Raw genomic sequence first — 14,679 nt, forward strand, 5'->3', positions numbered from 1 at the left:
AATTCATTCGTTGTCGAGTCAAGTCTTGAAAGAGTTGTTGATTCAATCTCTTTCATTTCAGTTACTACTATGTTGACAAGATGCCTCGTACTCCGACAAGTCCGAAAGAAAATAGCACACCATTTGATGCACAACAAATAGCTAAGATGTTTCGGGTTTTCCAAGCATCGATGAATGCTGATTTGCACACTAATGAAGAACATATACATGATTGAAAGATGTCTTATCTCGATTGTTTTATGAAAAATAAGCCGCTCAAGTTTTGGGGAGTGCCTGAAGCTTAAAAAGCTGAAAGTTGGTTGGAACATATTAAGAAGAAAATGAGAACTCTCCATGTACCACCAGAAATTCAAGCTAATCTAGCTTCACATGTCTTTGAAGGTGAAGCAGATTTATGGTGGGGTATTATATGTGCTCAATATAACATTGAAGAGATGAATTTTGAAGATTTTGAGCAACTCTTTCTCAAGCGTTACTTTCCTAATGCAATGAAGCACACTAAGATTCAAGAATTTCTTGATCTTAAGCAAGAGAATATGATTGTGGCTGAGTATGTTGCCAAATTTACTAAGTTGAGTAAGTATTCTGATGGTATTGCTAATGATCAGAAAACAAAGGCAATTGAGTTCAAACAAGGGCTTAGAGACTATTCGAAGGCACATTTTAGGTCAATGACCTAAAACTTATCATGAAATTATGGAAGCAGCCTACGAGTTAGAGCAAGATTATCTGTTTACTCAGAAGAATCAAAATCAGTATAAAGGATTAGGATTGATAAAAGTGACTAAGAAGTCTATGAAGAGCAAACAAGGGAGTAGTAGTGGCAGTGGTGGATATGGATTTAGAAAGCCAGGGCCTATTGAGTGTTAACATTGCCATGAATTTGGACATACTAAAGATAAATGCCTAAAGAGAAAAGCTTCAGGATCTATTGCAACTCCACCAAATCGCTTTCAACAACCAAATAGGATGGAAATTGTACAACAATCTAATCGTCCTCAACCAGGACAACAAAAACAACAACAACGTATCCCACAAAGACAAAATCAAGGAAATCGAGGCCGTATAGCTGAGGCTCGTGCATCTGGAAGCGGTGGTAGGGTGTTTGCTGTGTCAGGTAATAATGTTGGAGAAAATACTAATAGAGCACTTAATGGTATGCTTTTAATATCTAGTATTGAAGCTCATGTTTTGTTTGATACTGGTTCATCTCATTCATTCGTATCTTTCTGGTTTGCATACATTTTAGGATTTCAATCTGAGACACTAATGAGACCTTTGTATGTAAGTGTTCCATTAGGATATGAGGACGTTGTTAATCGAACTTATCACTCGTGTCACCTTCTGGTTAATAATCAAAGGTTAACTGCTGACTTGTATCCTTTGGAACTGAAAAAGTATGATCTAATTTTAGGAATGGATTGGTTAAGAAAGCATTATGCTATCATAGATTGTAAGGAAAGAAAATTAAAGGTGTGTACCTTTAAAGGATATGAGGTTATTATAAAATTGGATGAAAAGATTATGTCCCCAAGTTCATTGTTAAAAGTTAGTTTACAAAACAAAATAGCATCATTGTGTTATACACTCATAGAGAAGTTGAATTTAAGATTGACTTGATACCCGGAACGTAACCAATTTCGATAACAGCTTATTGTATAGCGCCAGCTGAACTAGTGGAACTTAGGAAGCAGTTGGATGATTTACTTAGAAAAGGTTTCATATGAGAAAGCATTTCACCTTGGGGAGCACCAGTGTTATTCGCTAAAAAGCATGATTTCACATTACGATTATGTTTTCATTATCGGAAGTTAAACCTTGTGACTATCAAGAATAAGTACCATTTGCCAAGGATTGATGAGTTGTTTGATCAATTATTTAGGGCGAAGTACTTCTCAAAAATTGATTTACGATCTGGCTTTCATCAATTACGAGTATGGGAAGAGGATATACCAAAGACTGCTATTCGCACTCGTTATGGACACTTTGAGTTTGTAGTCATGCCATTTGGCTTAACAAATGCACCAGCGGCATTTATAAATCTTATGAATCGAGTATTCCAACCGTACTTGGATAAGTTTGTTATTATTTTCATTGATGATATCCTTATTTATTCTAAGACTAGGGAGGATCATGAAATGCATCTCCATATAGTCTTACAGGTTTTAATGGACAACCAGTTGTATGCTAAGAAGTCGAAGTGTGATTTCTGGCTAACACAAGTACAATTCCTTAGACATGTAATATCTAGAGATGGAATTTATATGGACCCTAGTAAGATAGAAATGGTATTGAACTGGGAGCAGCCTAAGAGTGTCTATAAGATACGAAGTTTTCTTGGATTGGCTGGCTATTATAGAAGATTCATTCAGGATTTCTCAAAGATTGCAACTCCACTAAACCAAATCACAAGAAAGGGAGTAAGATTTGAATGGGATGATAAGTGTGACTCATCATTTGAGGAATTGAAAACAAGACTTACCACAGCGCCGGTGTTAGTATTGCCTAATAACCAAGATCCATTTGAGATATACACAGATGCATCTGCACAAGGACTCAGATGTATGCTAATGCAAAATGGAAGAGTTGTAGCCTATGTTTCAAGACAGTTAAAGAATTATGAGAAGAATTATCCAACACATGACTTGGAGCTAGCTGCCGTAGTACATGCATTGAAGATTTGGAGATGTTATTTGTACAGCAATAAGTTCAATGTTTACTCAGATCACAAAAGTCTTAGGTATATATTTACTTAACGTGATTTGAATTTGAGGCAAATAAGATGGGTGGAGTACATAAAGGATTATGATTTTGAATTGTCCTATCATCCTGGGAAAGCAAATGTAGTTGTTGATGCTTTAAGTAGAAAGACCAAGAGCACTTTGTCTTGTCTGATGTTGGTGAATAAAAATATGTTTGATACAATACAAGATTATGATCTAGAAGTACAACATGATGACATAAGTGCTTATGTGGTGAATCTTAATCTAGCACCTCAGTTGGAGCAATATATAGTGCAGAAACAACATGAAGATCATGAACTACAAAAAGTAAGGCAGAAGATAGTTTCAGTAGAAGCACTTAATGAATGGAAGCTTCATGAAAATGGTAGTGTCAGGTACAAAGACCGAATGGTTGTACCTGAAAACGAAGAAGTCAGAAAGAAAGTATTAGATGAAGCTCATAGAACGCAGTTTGCTATGCATCCTGGAGGTATTAAAATGCACAAGGATTTGAAAAGGCAATATTGATGGAAAGGTACGAAACGTGATGTTACTATTTACATTAGCCGATGTGTAGTGTGCCAACAAGTAAAGGCATAACACTAGAAGCCGTTTGGAATGCTACAATCACTACTGATCCCAGAATGGAAATAGGACAACATCATGATGGATTTTATTACCGGCTTACCAAGATCAAAGAAATAACACAATGGTATTTGGGTGATAGTTGATAAACTTACTAAGGTAGCTCAGTTTCTACCTATGAAGATGGATTTGTCTATCAATTATTTTTCCAAATTGTATATTGAATGGATTGTTCAATTACAAGGAATTCCAAAGACAATAGTCTCAGATAGAGATATAAGATTCACATCACGACTTTGGAATAAGTTACAAGATGAGCTTGGAACTCACCTTTGTTTAAGTACAGCTTATCATCCACAGACTGATGGACAGTCAGAGCAAGTAATTCAAGTATTGGAAGATATGTTTAGTACATGCATACTTGATTTTAGTGGAAAATGGCACAAGTACCTACCACTTGCTGAATTCGTTTATAACAATAGTTATCAAAGTAGCATTAGTATGGCACCATATGGAACACTTTACGGACAACCTTGTTGATCACCATTGTGTTGGGCCGAGCATGAAGATCAAATTACTCTTGGCCCAAAAATCATTAAAGAAACGATTGAAAAGATTAAGGTTGTTCAAGATAGACTAAGAATTGCCCAGAGTAGGCAAAAGTCTTATGTTGATAAGGGAAGACAACCTCTTGAGTTCCAAGTTGGTAATTTTGTATTTCTGAAGGTTTGTCTTCAAAAAGGAGTGAACCGGTTCGGGGTGAAAGGGAGGTTAGCACCCAGATACATAGGTCTGTTTAAGATTAGTGAATGCATTGGACCTACTGCTTATAGATTGGATTTGCCACCAAAGTTATCATACATACATAATGTTTTTCATACATCTCAATTAAAGAAGAATGCACCTAATATCCAACAAATTATGCCTTGGGTTAATCTGCCACGGGAGCAGACTGTGTCCTATGAAGAATGACCGATTTGTATACTTGATCGAGAAATGAAAAAGCTTAGGAATTGGGAAGTGCCTCTAGTGAAGGTTAAGTGGCAACATCATGGGACTGAAGAAGCCACATGGGAACTAGAGTCCGAAATGAAAAAAAAGTATCCCTATCTTTTTCTATAGCATTGTAAATTTCGAGGATGAAATTTCTTTTAAGGAGGGTAGATTGTGAGATCCCATATTTTTATAACATTATTTTGAGATATTAGAGTGAATTGTAGATGTTTACTACATTTCAATCATGTTTTCCGTTATGCATGTTGCAAGCTAACTAATTTCATGCTTACAATTACATGACTAAGCTTTATAGCTTAGCCAAATGGAGAGGAGATGGATTTGGATTTGCTTACAAAGGACATATGTGTATGTGACTCATGAAATTTAAGTAAGAGGTGGCCATTTGTGATAAGACAAAAGTGCTTAGTGAGCACACTACGTAGTGACTATGTAAAGCTACATAGGTGGATGTATCTTCTGGTTTTTCCATGCAATTGACACCTTGCATAATTAGTGACTAAGCTTTTAAGTTGGAAAAATTATGGTGGAAGTGTCATTAAGGTTTCATACAATAGACAAGTGTGTTTGTGACTCATACTTTTACAAGTATAAGCTGTCAAAGTAACAGGAAAGGTTATCCAATATGGAGTTTATGCTGCCCATTTCCTCCAATGAGAAAGAAGAGATTTCATATTACTTCACCTATAAATCGAAGCAGCACCTCCTTAGTTTCAACTGCAGCAATTGTATAGTTGAGAATTAAGTAAGCTTAATGTATGATAATGGCATACAATGCATGGAATTGTTCACGTAGAGAGAGAATAGAAAATAAAAGAGAGTAGAAGAAATATATGGTGTTAGAAGCGATCAAGGAGCTTCCTCAAGTACATGAAGCTTAACTATACTGGTAGTGATATGGATCTTTGTTTTACCTTTGGAATCGACGTATTGGTGAGAAATATTGCTTTCTTGGCTTGGAGACCAAGTAGGGGGATCCTCATTGACTTTCCACATGTTTTTGGTTCATACATATGCTTGATTTCCCTTATTGTCTTGAAGGAATCTTTTGTAGCCAAACTTAGCTCTTTGTACTTTCCAAATTGTACTAAAGAGTTGGTTTAGTATGATAATTACTTTAAACTCTTTGGTTTTGTTGTAGATTGTGAAGTTCTTTTCCTATGTAAATATTTTGTCCAAATTCAATTGCCCTTCTATTTTTCATTATACCAAAATGATTTCTGCTTCTGTACTGCTTAAAAATATATATTATTTTATTCCCCTCAATAGCCTTACATTCTATTAGGAATGTAGTGCTATAGTGTTGGATTTTAACATTATAGTATTATGTTACTAATAAAGTGTGGCACTATTACGTGCCTATTTTTAGGGCATGACATGCGTAACCTATGCAGCCGTAGGTGTTGGTGTAGAACTTTGCAAAGTTGTTAGTCATAGGGTTGGCAGCCGGATGCCTTACTTACAGAAGCAGACAAGTCCACGTAACAATTAGGCTGTTAACATTGGCTTTCTCATATTCCGTAGGTTGCGTAGCAAGTACCACAACACTTTAGGATTTGGTGTAGGTTGTTCAGCACTTAGCAATGGTGAAGCTTATCGACTACGTAGCATGTCGGCAGTGGATAAGGCTTCGTATATGCACGCTAGCTTGTTTAACCTTTCACACGAATATGCTATTGTATAAGTCTAACGCGGCTTTACTGCTCGAAGGGCAAGCCGTAGGCAGTCTTCTGGAAACCATAGGCTACCTAAGTGCACTCGGTAGCAGCTTTAGGTTTCCAGGGCAACCGTCCATAGGACGTACTGCATAATGTGCCCCATCCATCTCTAGGGCCCGTTTCCCCACGGATTAGACCAAGAGACCCAAAATCCTTTAGTTAGCTAAGCCTTGAAAATGACCATTGTGGCTACTTTTAGGAATCTCGGCGCATGCCATCGTGCATCTAGTTATACTAGGGCAGCCTGGCTCATCCACGTATTAGATATTCGGAATGTAGAGTTTATCCTCCTTATATGGAGAGCAAACCCATGTGGGTGTCAAGAAATTGGTTTATTCTCTCGCACTAAAGAGCATGGTTAGTCCCTTGGGAGGTGTAATTACTGCAATGAGTCCTTAAGAAATGAGCGGTCTTCTTTTAAAGTGCAGGAGAGATAAGTTGTTGTAGACATGTAGTCGAGCCAAGTTATAAATTACTTTTGAATTCCTCATTGAAAAACAAGTGAAACGAAAGAATAACTTAACTGTAAAGATTGCATAACAACTGGATAATCCAAGTCTTGCGAGGTGGTGCCCGTTGAGCTGCTTGAGTCTTTAGGTCTTGATATAGCAAGAGGTCACACATGGTACTTCCTCAGATTGTAGGTGTTCCATTGCTTCTCAATCTCTTTGTCATTCATGGTGGTGAATGTGTAATTACCCTTACCGTGTACTCTACTAATCTTGTACGGACCTTCCCAGATGGGATCCATCTTTTTAGAGCCTTCTCTGTGAGCAATGATGAAGGCTTTTCTTAGGACTAGATCTCCAGGTTGGAACTGCCAAATCTTGGCCCTTTTATTGTAGCTGGAGAGGAGCTACTGCTAGTAGGCTGCGACGCAGATGATGGTCTGCTTACGCTTTTCCTATGCCAGATCTAAACTTGTGGTTATCTCCTTACTATTCTACTCAATGCTTGGCAGTAGAGTGCTGATGCTTGGTACAATAATGTTGGGATGAATGATTGTTTCCAAACTAAATGCCAAAGAGAAAATAGTATCACCGGTTGTTCGTCTTTTGATGGTACGATATGCCCATAAACATTTAGGGAGTTCATCTGGCCATTTTCCCTTCTTGTTAACAAGGGATTTCTTGAGGCAGTTGAGGATCATCTTGTTGGATGCTTTGGCCTACCCAATGCCTTGAAGATATCTTAGCGTGGACATATGCTGCTTAATGCCATACTTTTGGAAGAACTTCACCAAGTTTTTGCCCATAAATTATGGACCGTTATCGGTGACGATGGACAGAGGGATGCCAAATCGGAAAATGATGTTCCTCCATATGAAGCGCTCTATTTCCATCTAAGTTGTGGTCGTCATGGGCTTTACTTCTACTCATTTGGTGAAGTAATCGGTTTCCACAATCATTATGTTTCTGCCCCCAATAGTAGGCGGCATAGGTCCTACCAGGTCGATTGCCCACTGCATGAATGGCCAAGGACTCATCTGTGGGTGTAGTTCATAGTTCACTAGCAGGCAATGCTGGTCCTGGCTTGTAGCGTTGGCAGCAGTTGCACTTTTGTACTAACTCCTTAGCATCTTAGTGCATGGTAGGCCAATAGTAACCTACATTAAGAACCTTATGTTCTAAGGATAGGCCTTCATAGTGGTTTCCACAAACGCCTTCGTGGATTGAGCTTAGAACCTTCAAGTTATCAAGAGGTGTTAGCCAGCGGAAATGTGGTCCATTGTAAGATATTCGGATGAGAATGCCATTCCACATGTAGTAGCATGCTGCCTTTATTTGGAGCATTCTAGACTCCAATCTTTTCGTAGGGAATGTGCCGTTAACCAGGTAGTCTATAATAGAACTTCACCAATTAGGAGTTATACTAACTTGTGACACCTCGATTGCCGGCTCTGTCTCTATGATTGGCTTATCTATATACTTCACCAGAATCAAGCGTTTGAGTTAGCAGTCGAGGGCGGAGGCTAAGTCGGCTAGCGTATCCATGTTGGCGTTGTTTGCCCGCCGAACTTGAGTGAGAGTGTAAGTCTGAAATGCCTCAAGCTGCTCGTGTACCTTATCTAGGTATTGTGTCATCCTTGCATGTTTTGTAGTGTACTCCCCAGTAGTCTAGCCAGTGATTAGCTAGGAATCGAAAGAATTGCCAGCTTCTTAACCGCCAAGTCTTTTGCCATACAGAGGCCTGCTAGTAGGGCCTTGTACTCTGCTTCGTTGTTGGATGCTTTAAAGCTTAGAGTGATTGCCTACTTGAGCATTGAACCGTCTGGGTTGACAAGGACCACGCCTGCTCCTAAGCCTTTGTAGTTGGATGTGTCGTTGACATGCAAATGCCAAAAGTCTCCATCGAATGGAGCAGGCGCAGCTAAGGTGTGATCGGCTGCTTTTAGGGCATCACTGGGTTGCTCTGTTGCGTCGCCTAAGCTAGGCGTGAATTTCGCTATGAAGTTCACCAAGGGTTAAGCCTTTCTCGCCAAGTTCCAACACCTACTTCATCACTCATTGAAAAGCCTCCGGACCATATAAGATTGATCGTAGAGGATATTGAGTCATGACGATGAATGTATGAGCTTGAAAGTATGGTCTGAGCTTCCGAGCTGCAACAACTAGCGACAAAATTAATTTTTCAATCTTCAGATATCTTGTTTCCGTATCGAGAAGAGCTTTAGAAGTGTAGAATACTAGCAATTGGACCCCCAACTCTTCTCGTATAAGGGCAAAGCTTACTGCTACTTCTGAGACTACCAAGTAGATGTATAAGTCCTCCACTACTTCCGGCTTGGATAGTAAGGCAGGTGATGTGAGATACTTCTTCAGGTCTTGGAAAATGGCTTACATCGATCGGTGGACTATGAAAGAAAGCAGTTGAGGGCAGCTGCTCATCCAGTTAAGCTTTAGATCTCCTTCAAGGTAATGGGAGATTTCATTTCAATGATCACTCGGATTTGCTTGAGATGTGCTTTGATTCCTCATTGCATTACTAGGTACCCTAAGAATCTGCCTGAAGATACTTTGAATGTGCATTTGGTAAGGTTGAGCTTCATCTTGTACTTTGTAAGGATGTTGAAAGTTTCCACTAGGTTGTGGCTATGGTCTGACCGTTGTTTACCCTTTACCATGATGTCGTTGACATAGACCGCCATGGTTACCCCAATTTTCTTCATGAACATCATGTTTACTAACCTTTGGTAAATGGCACCCGCGTTCTTAAGGCCAAAAGGCATGACCTTGTAACAGTAGGTGCCTCGCTCGATCACGAACACGGTTTTCTCCTTGTAAGGCTCGTACATGGCTATTTGGTTGTAGTTGGAGTAGGCGTCCAAGAAGCTGAGCAACTAGTTCCCGAAAGTTAAATCTACCAAAAGATCAATCAAGGGAAACAGATAAATATCTTTTGGGCATGCTTTGTTGAAGTCAGTGTAGTTTACACAAACCCTGCATTTGTCATTCTCTTTTTTTCACGACTAGCGCGACGTTGGCAAGCCATGCTAAGTGTGCTACTTCTTCTATGAATCCGGCCTCTAGTAGCTTGTCAATTTCTGTCTTGATGATCCCTACTCATTCGGGTGCGAAATGTCTTCTCTTTTAGATCACCAGTTTAACAGCGGGATCAACATGTTGTGGTAAGCTATCTCAGGATCGATGTCGGGCATGGCGAAAGGTGACCATGCAAAGATGTCTCAGTTTTCCCTAAGGAAAGTTATGAGTTCTTCCTTTTCATCTGGGCTTAGACGTGAGTCGATTCTAGCCGTCTTTTCCGACTGCTAGGGATCAAGAATGATGTCTTCGACGTCTTCTTTGGGTTTCCATCCTATCTTACTTGCTTGGGTGCAATCTTCTTGATCTGCTTGCTGTAATTGCTATTTGGTAGCTTCTTCGTCCCTTTGGACCTCAGTAGCCTCTACAGGGGTAAAGGTCTATTCTTGACTCCTTCAATACTTGCACAGTGCATCATCAAGATATGGCCTAATCAGACTTGATCTCTCCAACTCCTCCTCCCAGGATGAGGAATCAGATCTTTCGATACTTGACGTGAGTGACAGAATCGAGCTTGATCAAATAAGGTATTCCAAGAATCCCATTGTAGGAAGATGGGTTGCTTACGATCGTGAACGTCTACTTTAAGAAAACTGTGGTGTTTTCAAGTCAAGTGTAATGTGGTCGATGGCAGTCGAGGTGTGCCCGTTGAATTCGGTGAGTAACTCTGCTTGACGTATGATTGTGCCTTCCAGGCCTATCTTTTGAATGACTGTGAGTTGAAGTAAATTGACTGCACTTCCATTATCGACTATCATTTTGTCGACTACAGCATGGGCTAGTTGGACAGATACTACTAGTGTGTCATCATGTGGAAAATCGACGCCTTCTGCATCCTACTCAGGGAAGCCATTAATGGGTCCAGGTTGGATGTCGACTGCTTGGACTTGTGAGACTAGAATAATCTGCTGGATCTTCCTCTTTTTGGAGTTGTTAGTGGCCCCCAAATGCTTGGACTCGGCGAAGATGCCATTGATTCGAATCATCTTGGTTAATGGCTTTTCGTAGTCGTCTGTGTTCTTTCTAGGCTACGCAGCTGGCTTATCCAAGTATCTGTCGACCTTTTTTTTCATAAGCTTCTCTAGGTAGTTCTACCAAGTATAGCAGTTGTCAGTTGTGTGACCGGGACCTCGGTGGAATGCTCAGCGGTGTGATCCAACTTGGAAGTATCTCTCTTTGATTGTTTTGGCGACTTGAACCATGGTTCTTTCTTGATGTTGCAAAGGATTTGGTGGATCAAAATTGAGAACTTATAGTAGTTCTTGGTCGTCGAGCCTTCTTTGGTCGTGGGTCGGTCCCTACCCTTAGTTTCCTGCCTACTTTTGTTGGACTGCTTCCCATCCTCATTCTTTTGAACCACTGCCGATTCTTTTCGAGGTAGCTCAGGCCCCTTATCTACTCGTCGAACCTCGTCCTAAAGTGCATGCTTTTCTGCCAGAGCAAAAAAATCTGCTAGGGTTAGATATTCTTTCATGAACAATTCTCTAAATAGTGGGTGGTCTGATGGGAGTTCTTTTTTTAAAGCTACACTTGCTATTAAGTCGTCACATCTGAGTATCTTCTCCTTCTCTGCTTTAAACCTCTTCACGTAGTCACAAAGCGACTCATTTGGGTTCTTCTTCACGTTGAATAAGTAGTCGAACTTTTTCTTGATCGAGTGGTAGGATGAGTATTCTTTGGTGAAAACCAAGGAAATATCAGCAAAACTTCGGATTGATCGTGGTGGCAAGGTGTAGAACCAATCTTGAGCTTCGCCTTGTAAAGTGGTGGCGAATATCATGTACATGAGAGCGTCGTTGTTCCGATAAAGGACCATCGTGCTTCGATAATCCTTAATATGCCTCTTTGGATCTCCATCTCCTTTGAAAAACGTGAAATGTGGCATGCTAAACTTATGTGGAGGCTCTGCCTGCTCGATCTCATCTGTGAAGGGTGACCTGCTCATGTTGGTCATGTCTCATCGTAATGCTTCATCAGCGACTTCGTTACATTGGAAATCACACAAACACTCATTAATGAGCCTCTCTACCTCTTCCTGATTTTTTCTTTGTTGGGGTAGCGGAGCTTTTAGCTGTCATCGGTCTTAACCTGCTGGTTTAGGCTGCTCTTCTACGTGATCAACTCATCTATGTCGCGGCTACGATGCATGAGGTAAGTTCCTAGTAGGCGAAGGATTTCTTCGCAGGTTGCTGGTTGAACTTGAGCCGAATTAAGTGATTGCTTATCTCCGTCCATCGAGCTGCCTACTCTAATGTAATATGAATGATACTCATTACGGGTCTAGCTGTAAATGGATGCTTTACCTAGAAGGCTGCTCATGTTGGTTATCGAAGTGTGGTCCCAACCGTGAGTGTATGCTCGTATGTGGGCCTAGTCGAGAGTGCATGCTCCTTTGCATGTTAAGAGGAGAGTATACATTATCTCGGAGGCCCAATCAGGAATGTACACTACCCGAACACTTGGTTAGTGGCTGGTCGCGTGGCTGCTTGCCAAGACACTGCTGGAGAGGTTCTTCGTCTGCCTTTGTCCTACTTCAGAACACCTTGTCTGGGGCACGCTGGATCTTGGTGCACTGCAAAAGTACTCGTCAACTACATGACTTGCCGAGATAAGTGTTGTTCGCCATTCAAATTGGAAGAGCTTGGAAGGAATGCATCTCTTTAAGCAATGGAAGGGTGGTAGACTCCGAGTGTGAGAGTTAAGTTGGGAAATATCAAATCCACAGAGAAATATGGTGAAAATGTCCCCGGCTCGATCAAAGATCCTAAAATTTGAAGCCAGGATGGTTGGACTAACCTTGGGTCGACTTTGGCTACTTGGGAAACCACGGGAGTAGGCTGGGCCATGGAAGTGGGCTACTCAGCGTGTGGTGCACACGGGTGCAAGGCTTGTGCTTAGCTTGGCAACGCATTAGGCTCGCCTTGCGATTGGATGGCACAGGCTGGCTCACCTAGGGCTTGGGCCCTTGAAAGTTGAAGTGGCATGGCTCGAGCCGTGGTTGTGGCACCATGAACCTTGCCTTGGGTGGCTGCCACGGTGATGCCTCGTAGGGGTGCCACTTCACTTACTGCTATGTTGAGCCTTGTAGATCGCCGCGGTCCTAATCCTTGAACGTTAGAATTTTCGTTCGTCGAGGTTTCCGAATCTCTTCCCATTGTAATTTTCTTTTATGTTTTATATAAGGAATTTTAGAAATAAAAATTCCTAGAATAAGAACAATAAAAAAATCTACAAATAGACAAAGAAACAAGAAACCTTAGATACGAGAATCTTCTACAAGCGTGTGACTCAACTCTCAATGAAAGCACCAATTTATGGATGCAAATTTCCTCCTCCTTGTTCTTGGACAAAATTGCACCTACAAAACACAACAAACGCCTTAGGTTAAGGCCAAGAACCTCATGCACCCACGGTGAATGGGGGGGCTTTAGCCGAAGAACCTCTGATGCCAAAGTTAGAATTTTGAGGGAAAAGTGTTTGGAGAATTTAGAGAATTTACAAAGAGAACTAGAATTAAGTTTTGGATAGAATAAAGGTGTTTATATAAGGGTGTCGCCGGTCCCTTTAGGTGGAGATGGACCAGCCACTTGGATGGTTTTGTGGGTGAAGTTCATGATTTGTGTTTAATTAGTAAATTAATGGAATAATAAATCAATTAATTAGCTAATTAATATAATAAAAAATAAAAGATTTGAGGGTTGCCTTGTGGAGAAGATTTGATGAGGATGGATGAAATAGGTTATAAATAAATACCTATTTTGGGCACTTTTTACTTGATTGAGGGATGATTGTCCACTGCTCACGCGTAGGAATTTCGGTGTTCCTTAAAGGTAATTTTGTCCTTTTTACCATAGAATCCACGTGTTGCCTTCATATTTTTTTCAATTATTTTTGGCTCCACAGTAGTGTGCTGCCTTTATTTGGAGCTTTCTGGACTCCAATCTTTCCATGGGGAGTATGCCATTGACCAGGTAGTTTATAATATAATCTTGCCAGTTTGGAGTTATACTAACTTGTGACAGCTCGACTGCTAGCTTTGCCTCTATGTTTGCTTGTCAAGATACTCTACTGGAATAGAGAGTTTGAGTTGATGGTCGAGGGCGGAGCCTAAGTCGGCTAGCGCTTCTGCGTGGGCATTGTATGCCCGCGGAACTTAAGTAAGGGTGTAAGTCTAAAACGCCTCAAGTTGCTTTCATTGCTTTTGTACCTTCTCTAGGTATTGTGCTATCTTCGGATGTTTTGCTATGAACTCCCCAATAGTCTGGCTGGTGATTAGTTAGGAATCAGTATGAATTATAAGCTTTTTCACCTCCAAGTCTTTTGCCATTCGGAGGCCTACTAGTAGGGCTTCGTACTCCGCTTCATTGTTGGATCTTTGAAACCTAAAGTGATTGCTTGCTCGAGCATCAAACCGTCTGGGATGACAAGGACCACGCCTGCTCCTGAGCCTTTGTAGTTAGATGTGTTGTCAATATGCAAATGTCAGAAGTCTCCATTGGGTGAAGCAGGTATGGCTAAAGCATGCTCGATTGCCTCCGGAGTGTCGATGAGTCGCTCTGTTGCGTCGTCTATGCTACGAGTGAATTCAACTATGAAGTCTACCAAGGCTTGGGCCTTTATCGCCCTGCGGGGTCGATAAACTAAGCTGTATTGGCCAAGTTCCAACGCCCACTTCATTACTCGTTGAGAAGCATCTGGACCATGTAGGATTGATCATAGAGGATACTGAGTCATTACAATGACTGTATGGGTTTGAAAATATGGTTTAAGCTTCTGAGTCGCAATAACTGGCTCCAAAATTAATTTCTTGATTTTCAGGTAACTAGTTTCTGCATCGAGAAAAGTTTTAGAAGTGTAGAATACAAGCAGTTAGGCCCTAGCTCTAATCATATGAAGGCAAAGCTCACTGCTACTTTTGAAACTGCCAAGTAAATGTATAAGTCCTATGTTGCTTCTGGCTTGAATAGTAAGGGAGGTGGTGTGAGATACTTCTTCAAGTCCTAGAAGAAAGTTCTTTCGCATTCATCATCCCATTTGTCTCGATGTGCCCTCTTGATTGCTTTGAAATAAGGTTTGTATCAATTGGTGGACCGTGAA

The 14,679-nt window shown here is 40.7% G+C and overlaps 1 protein-coding gene across 1 annotated transcript; it reads right to left on the reverse strand.

Moving 5' to 3' along the window:
• Positions 1–10,663: 10,663 nt before the first annotated feature.
• Positions 10,664–11,536, reverse strand: LOC139191197 (uncharacterized). Its single transcript, XM_070811769.1, has 2 exons — positions 11,111–11,536; positions 10,664–10,996 (listed from the first exon to the last, which is right to left on the reverse strand). Exons 1-2 carry the CDS (start codon positions 11,534–11,536, stop codon positions 10,664–10,666), a joined length of 759 nt encoding a protein of 252 aa, XP_070667870.1.
• Positions 11,537–14,679: the final 3,143 nt, after the last annotated feature.

Source organism: Malus domestica, chromosome 14 (assembly GCF_042453785.1).
Source record: "Malus domestica chromosome 14, GDT2T_hap1".
NCBI classification, from domain to species: Eukaryota; Viridiplantae; Streptophyta; class Magnoliopsida; order Rosales; family Rosaceae; genus Malus; species Malus domestica.

What these genes read in the sequence shown, in the direction of transcription:
- LOC139191197 (XM_070811769.1), bottom strand. Translation starts at nt 11,536, where the DNA reads ATGACCAACATGAGCAGGTCACCCTTCACAGATGAGATCGAGCAGGCA. An exon ending in GTGACGACTTAATAGCAAGT is followed by an intron (nt 10,997 to 11,110) that starts GTAGCTTTAAAA and finishes CATGCACTTTAG; the next exon opens with GACGAGGTTCGACGAGTAGA.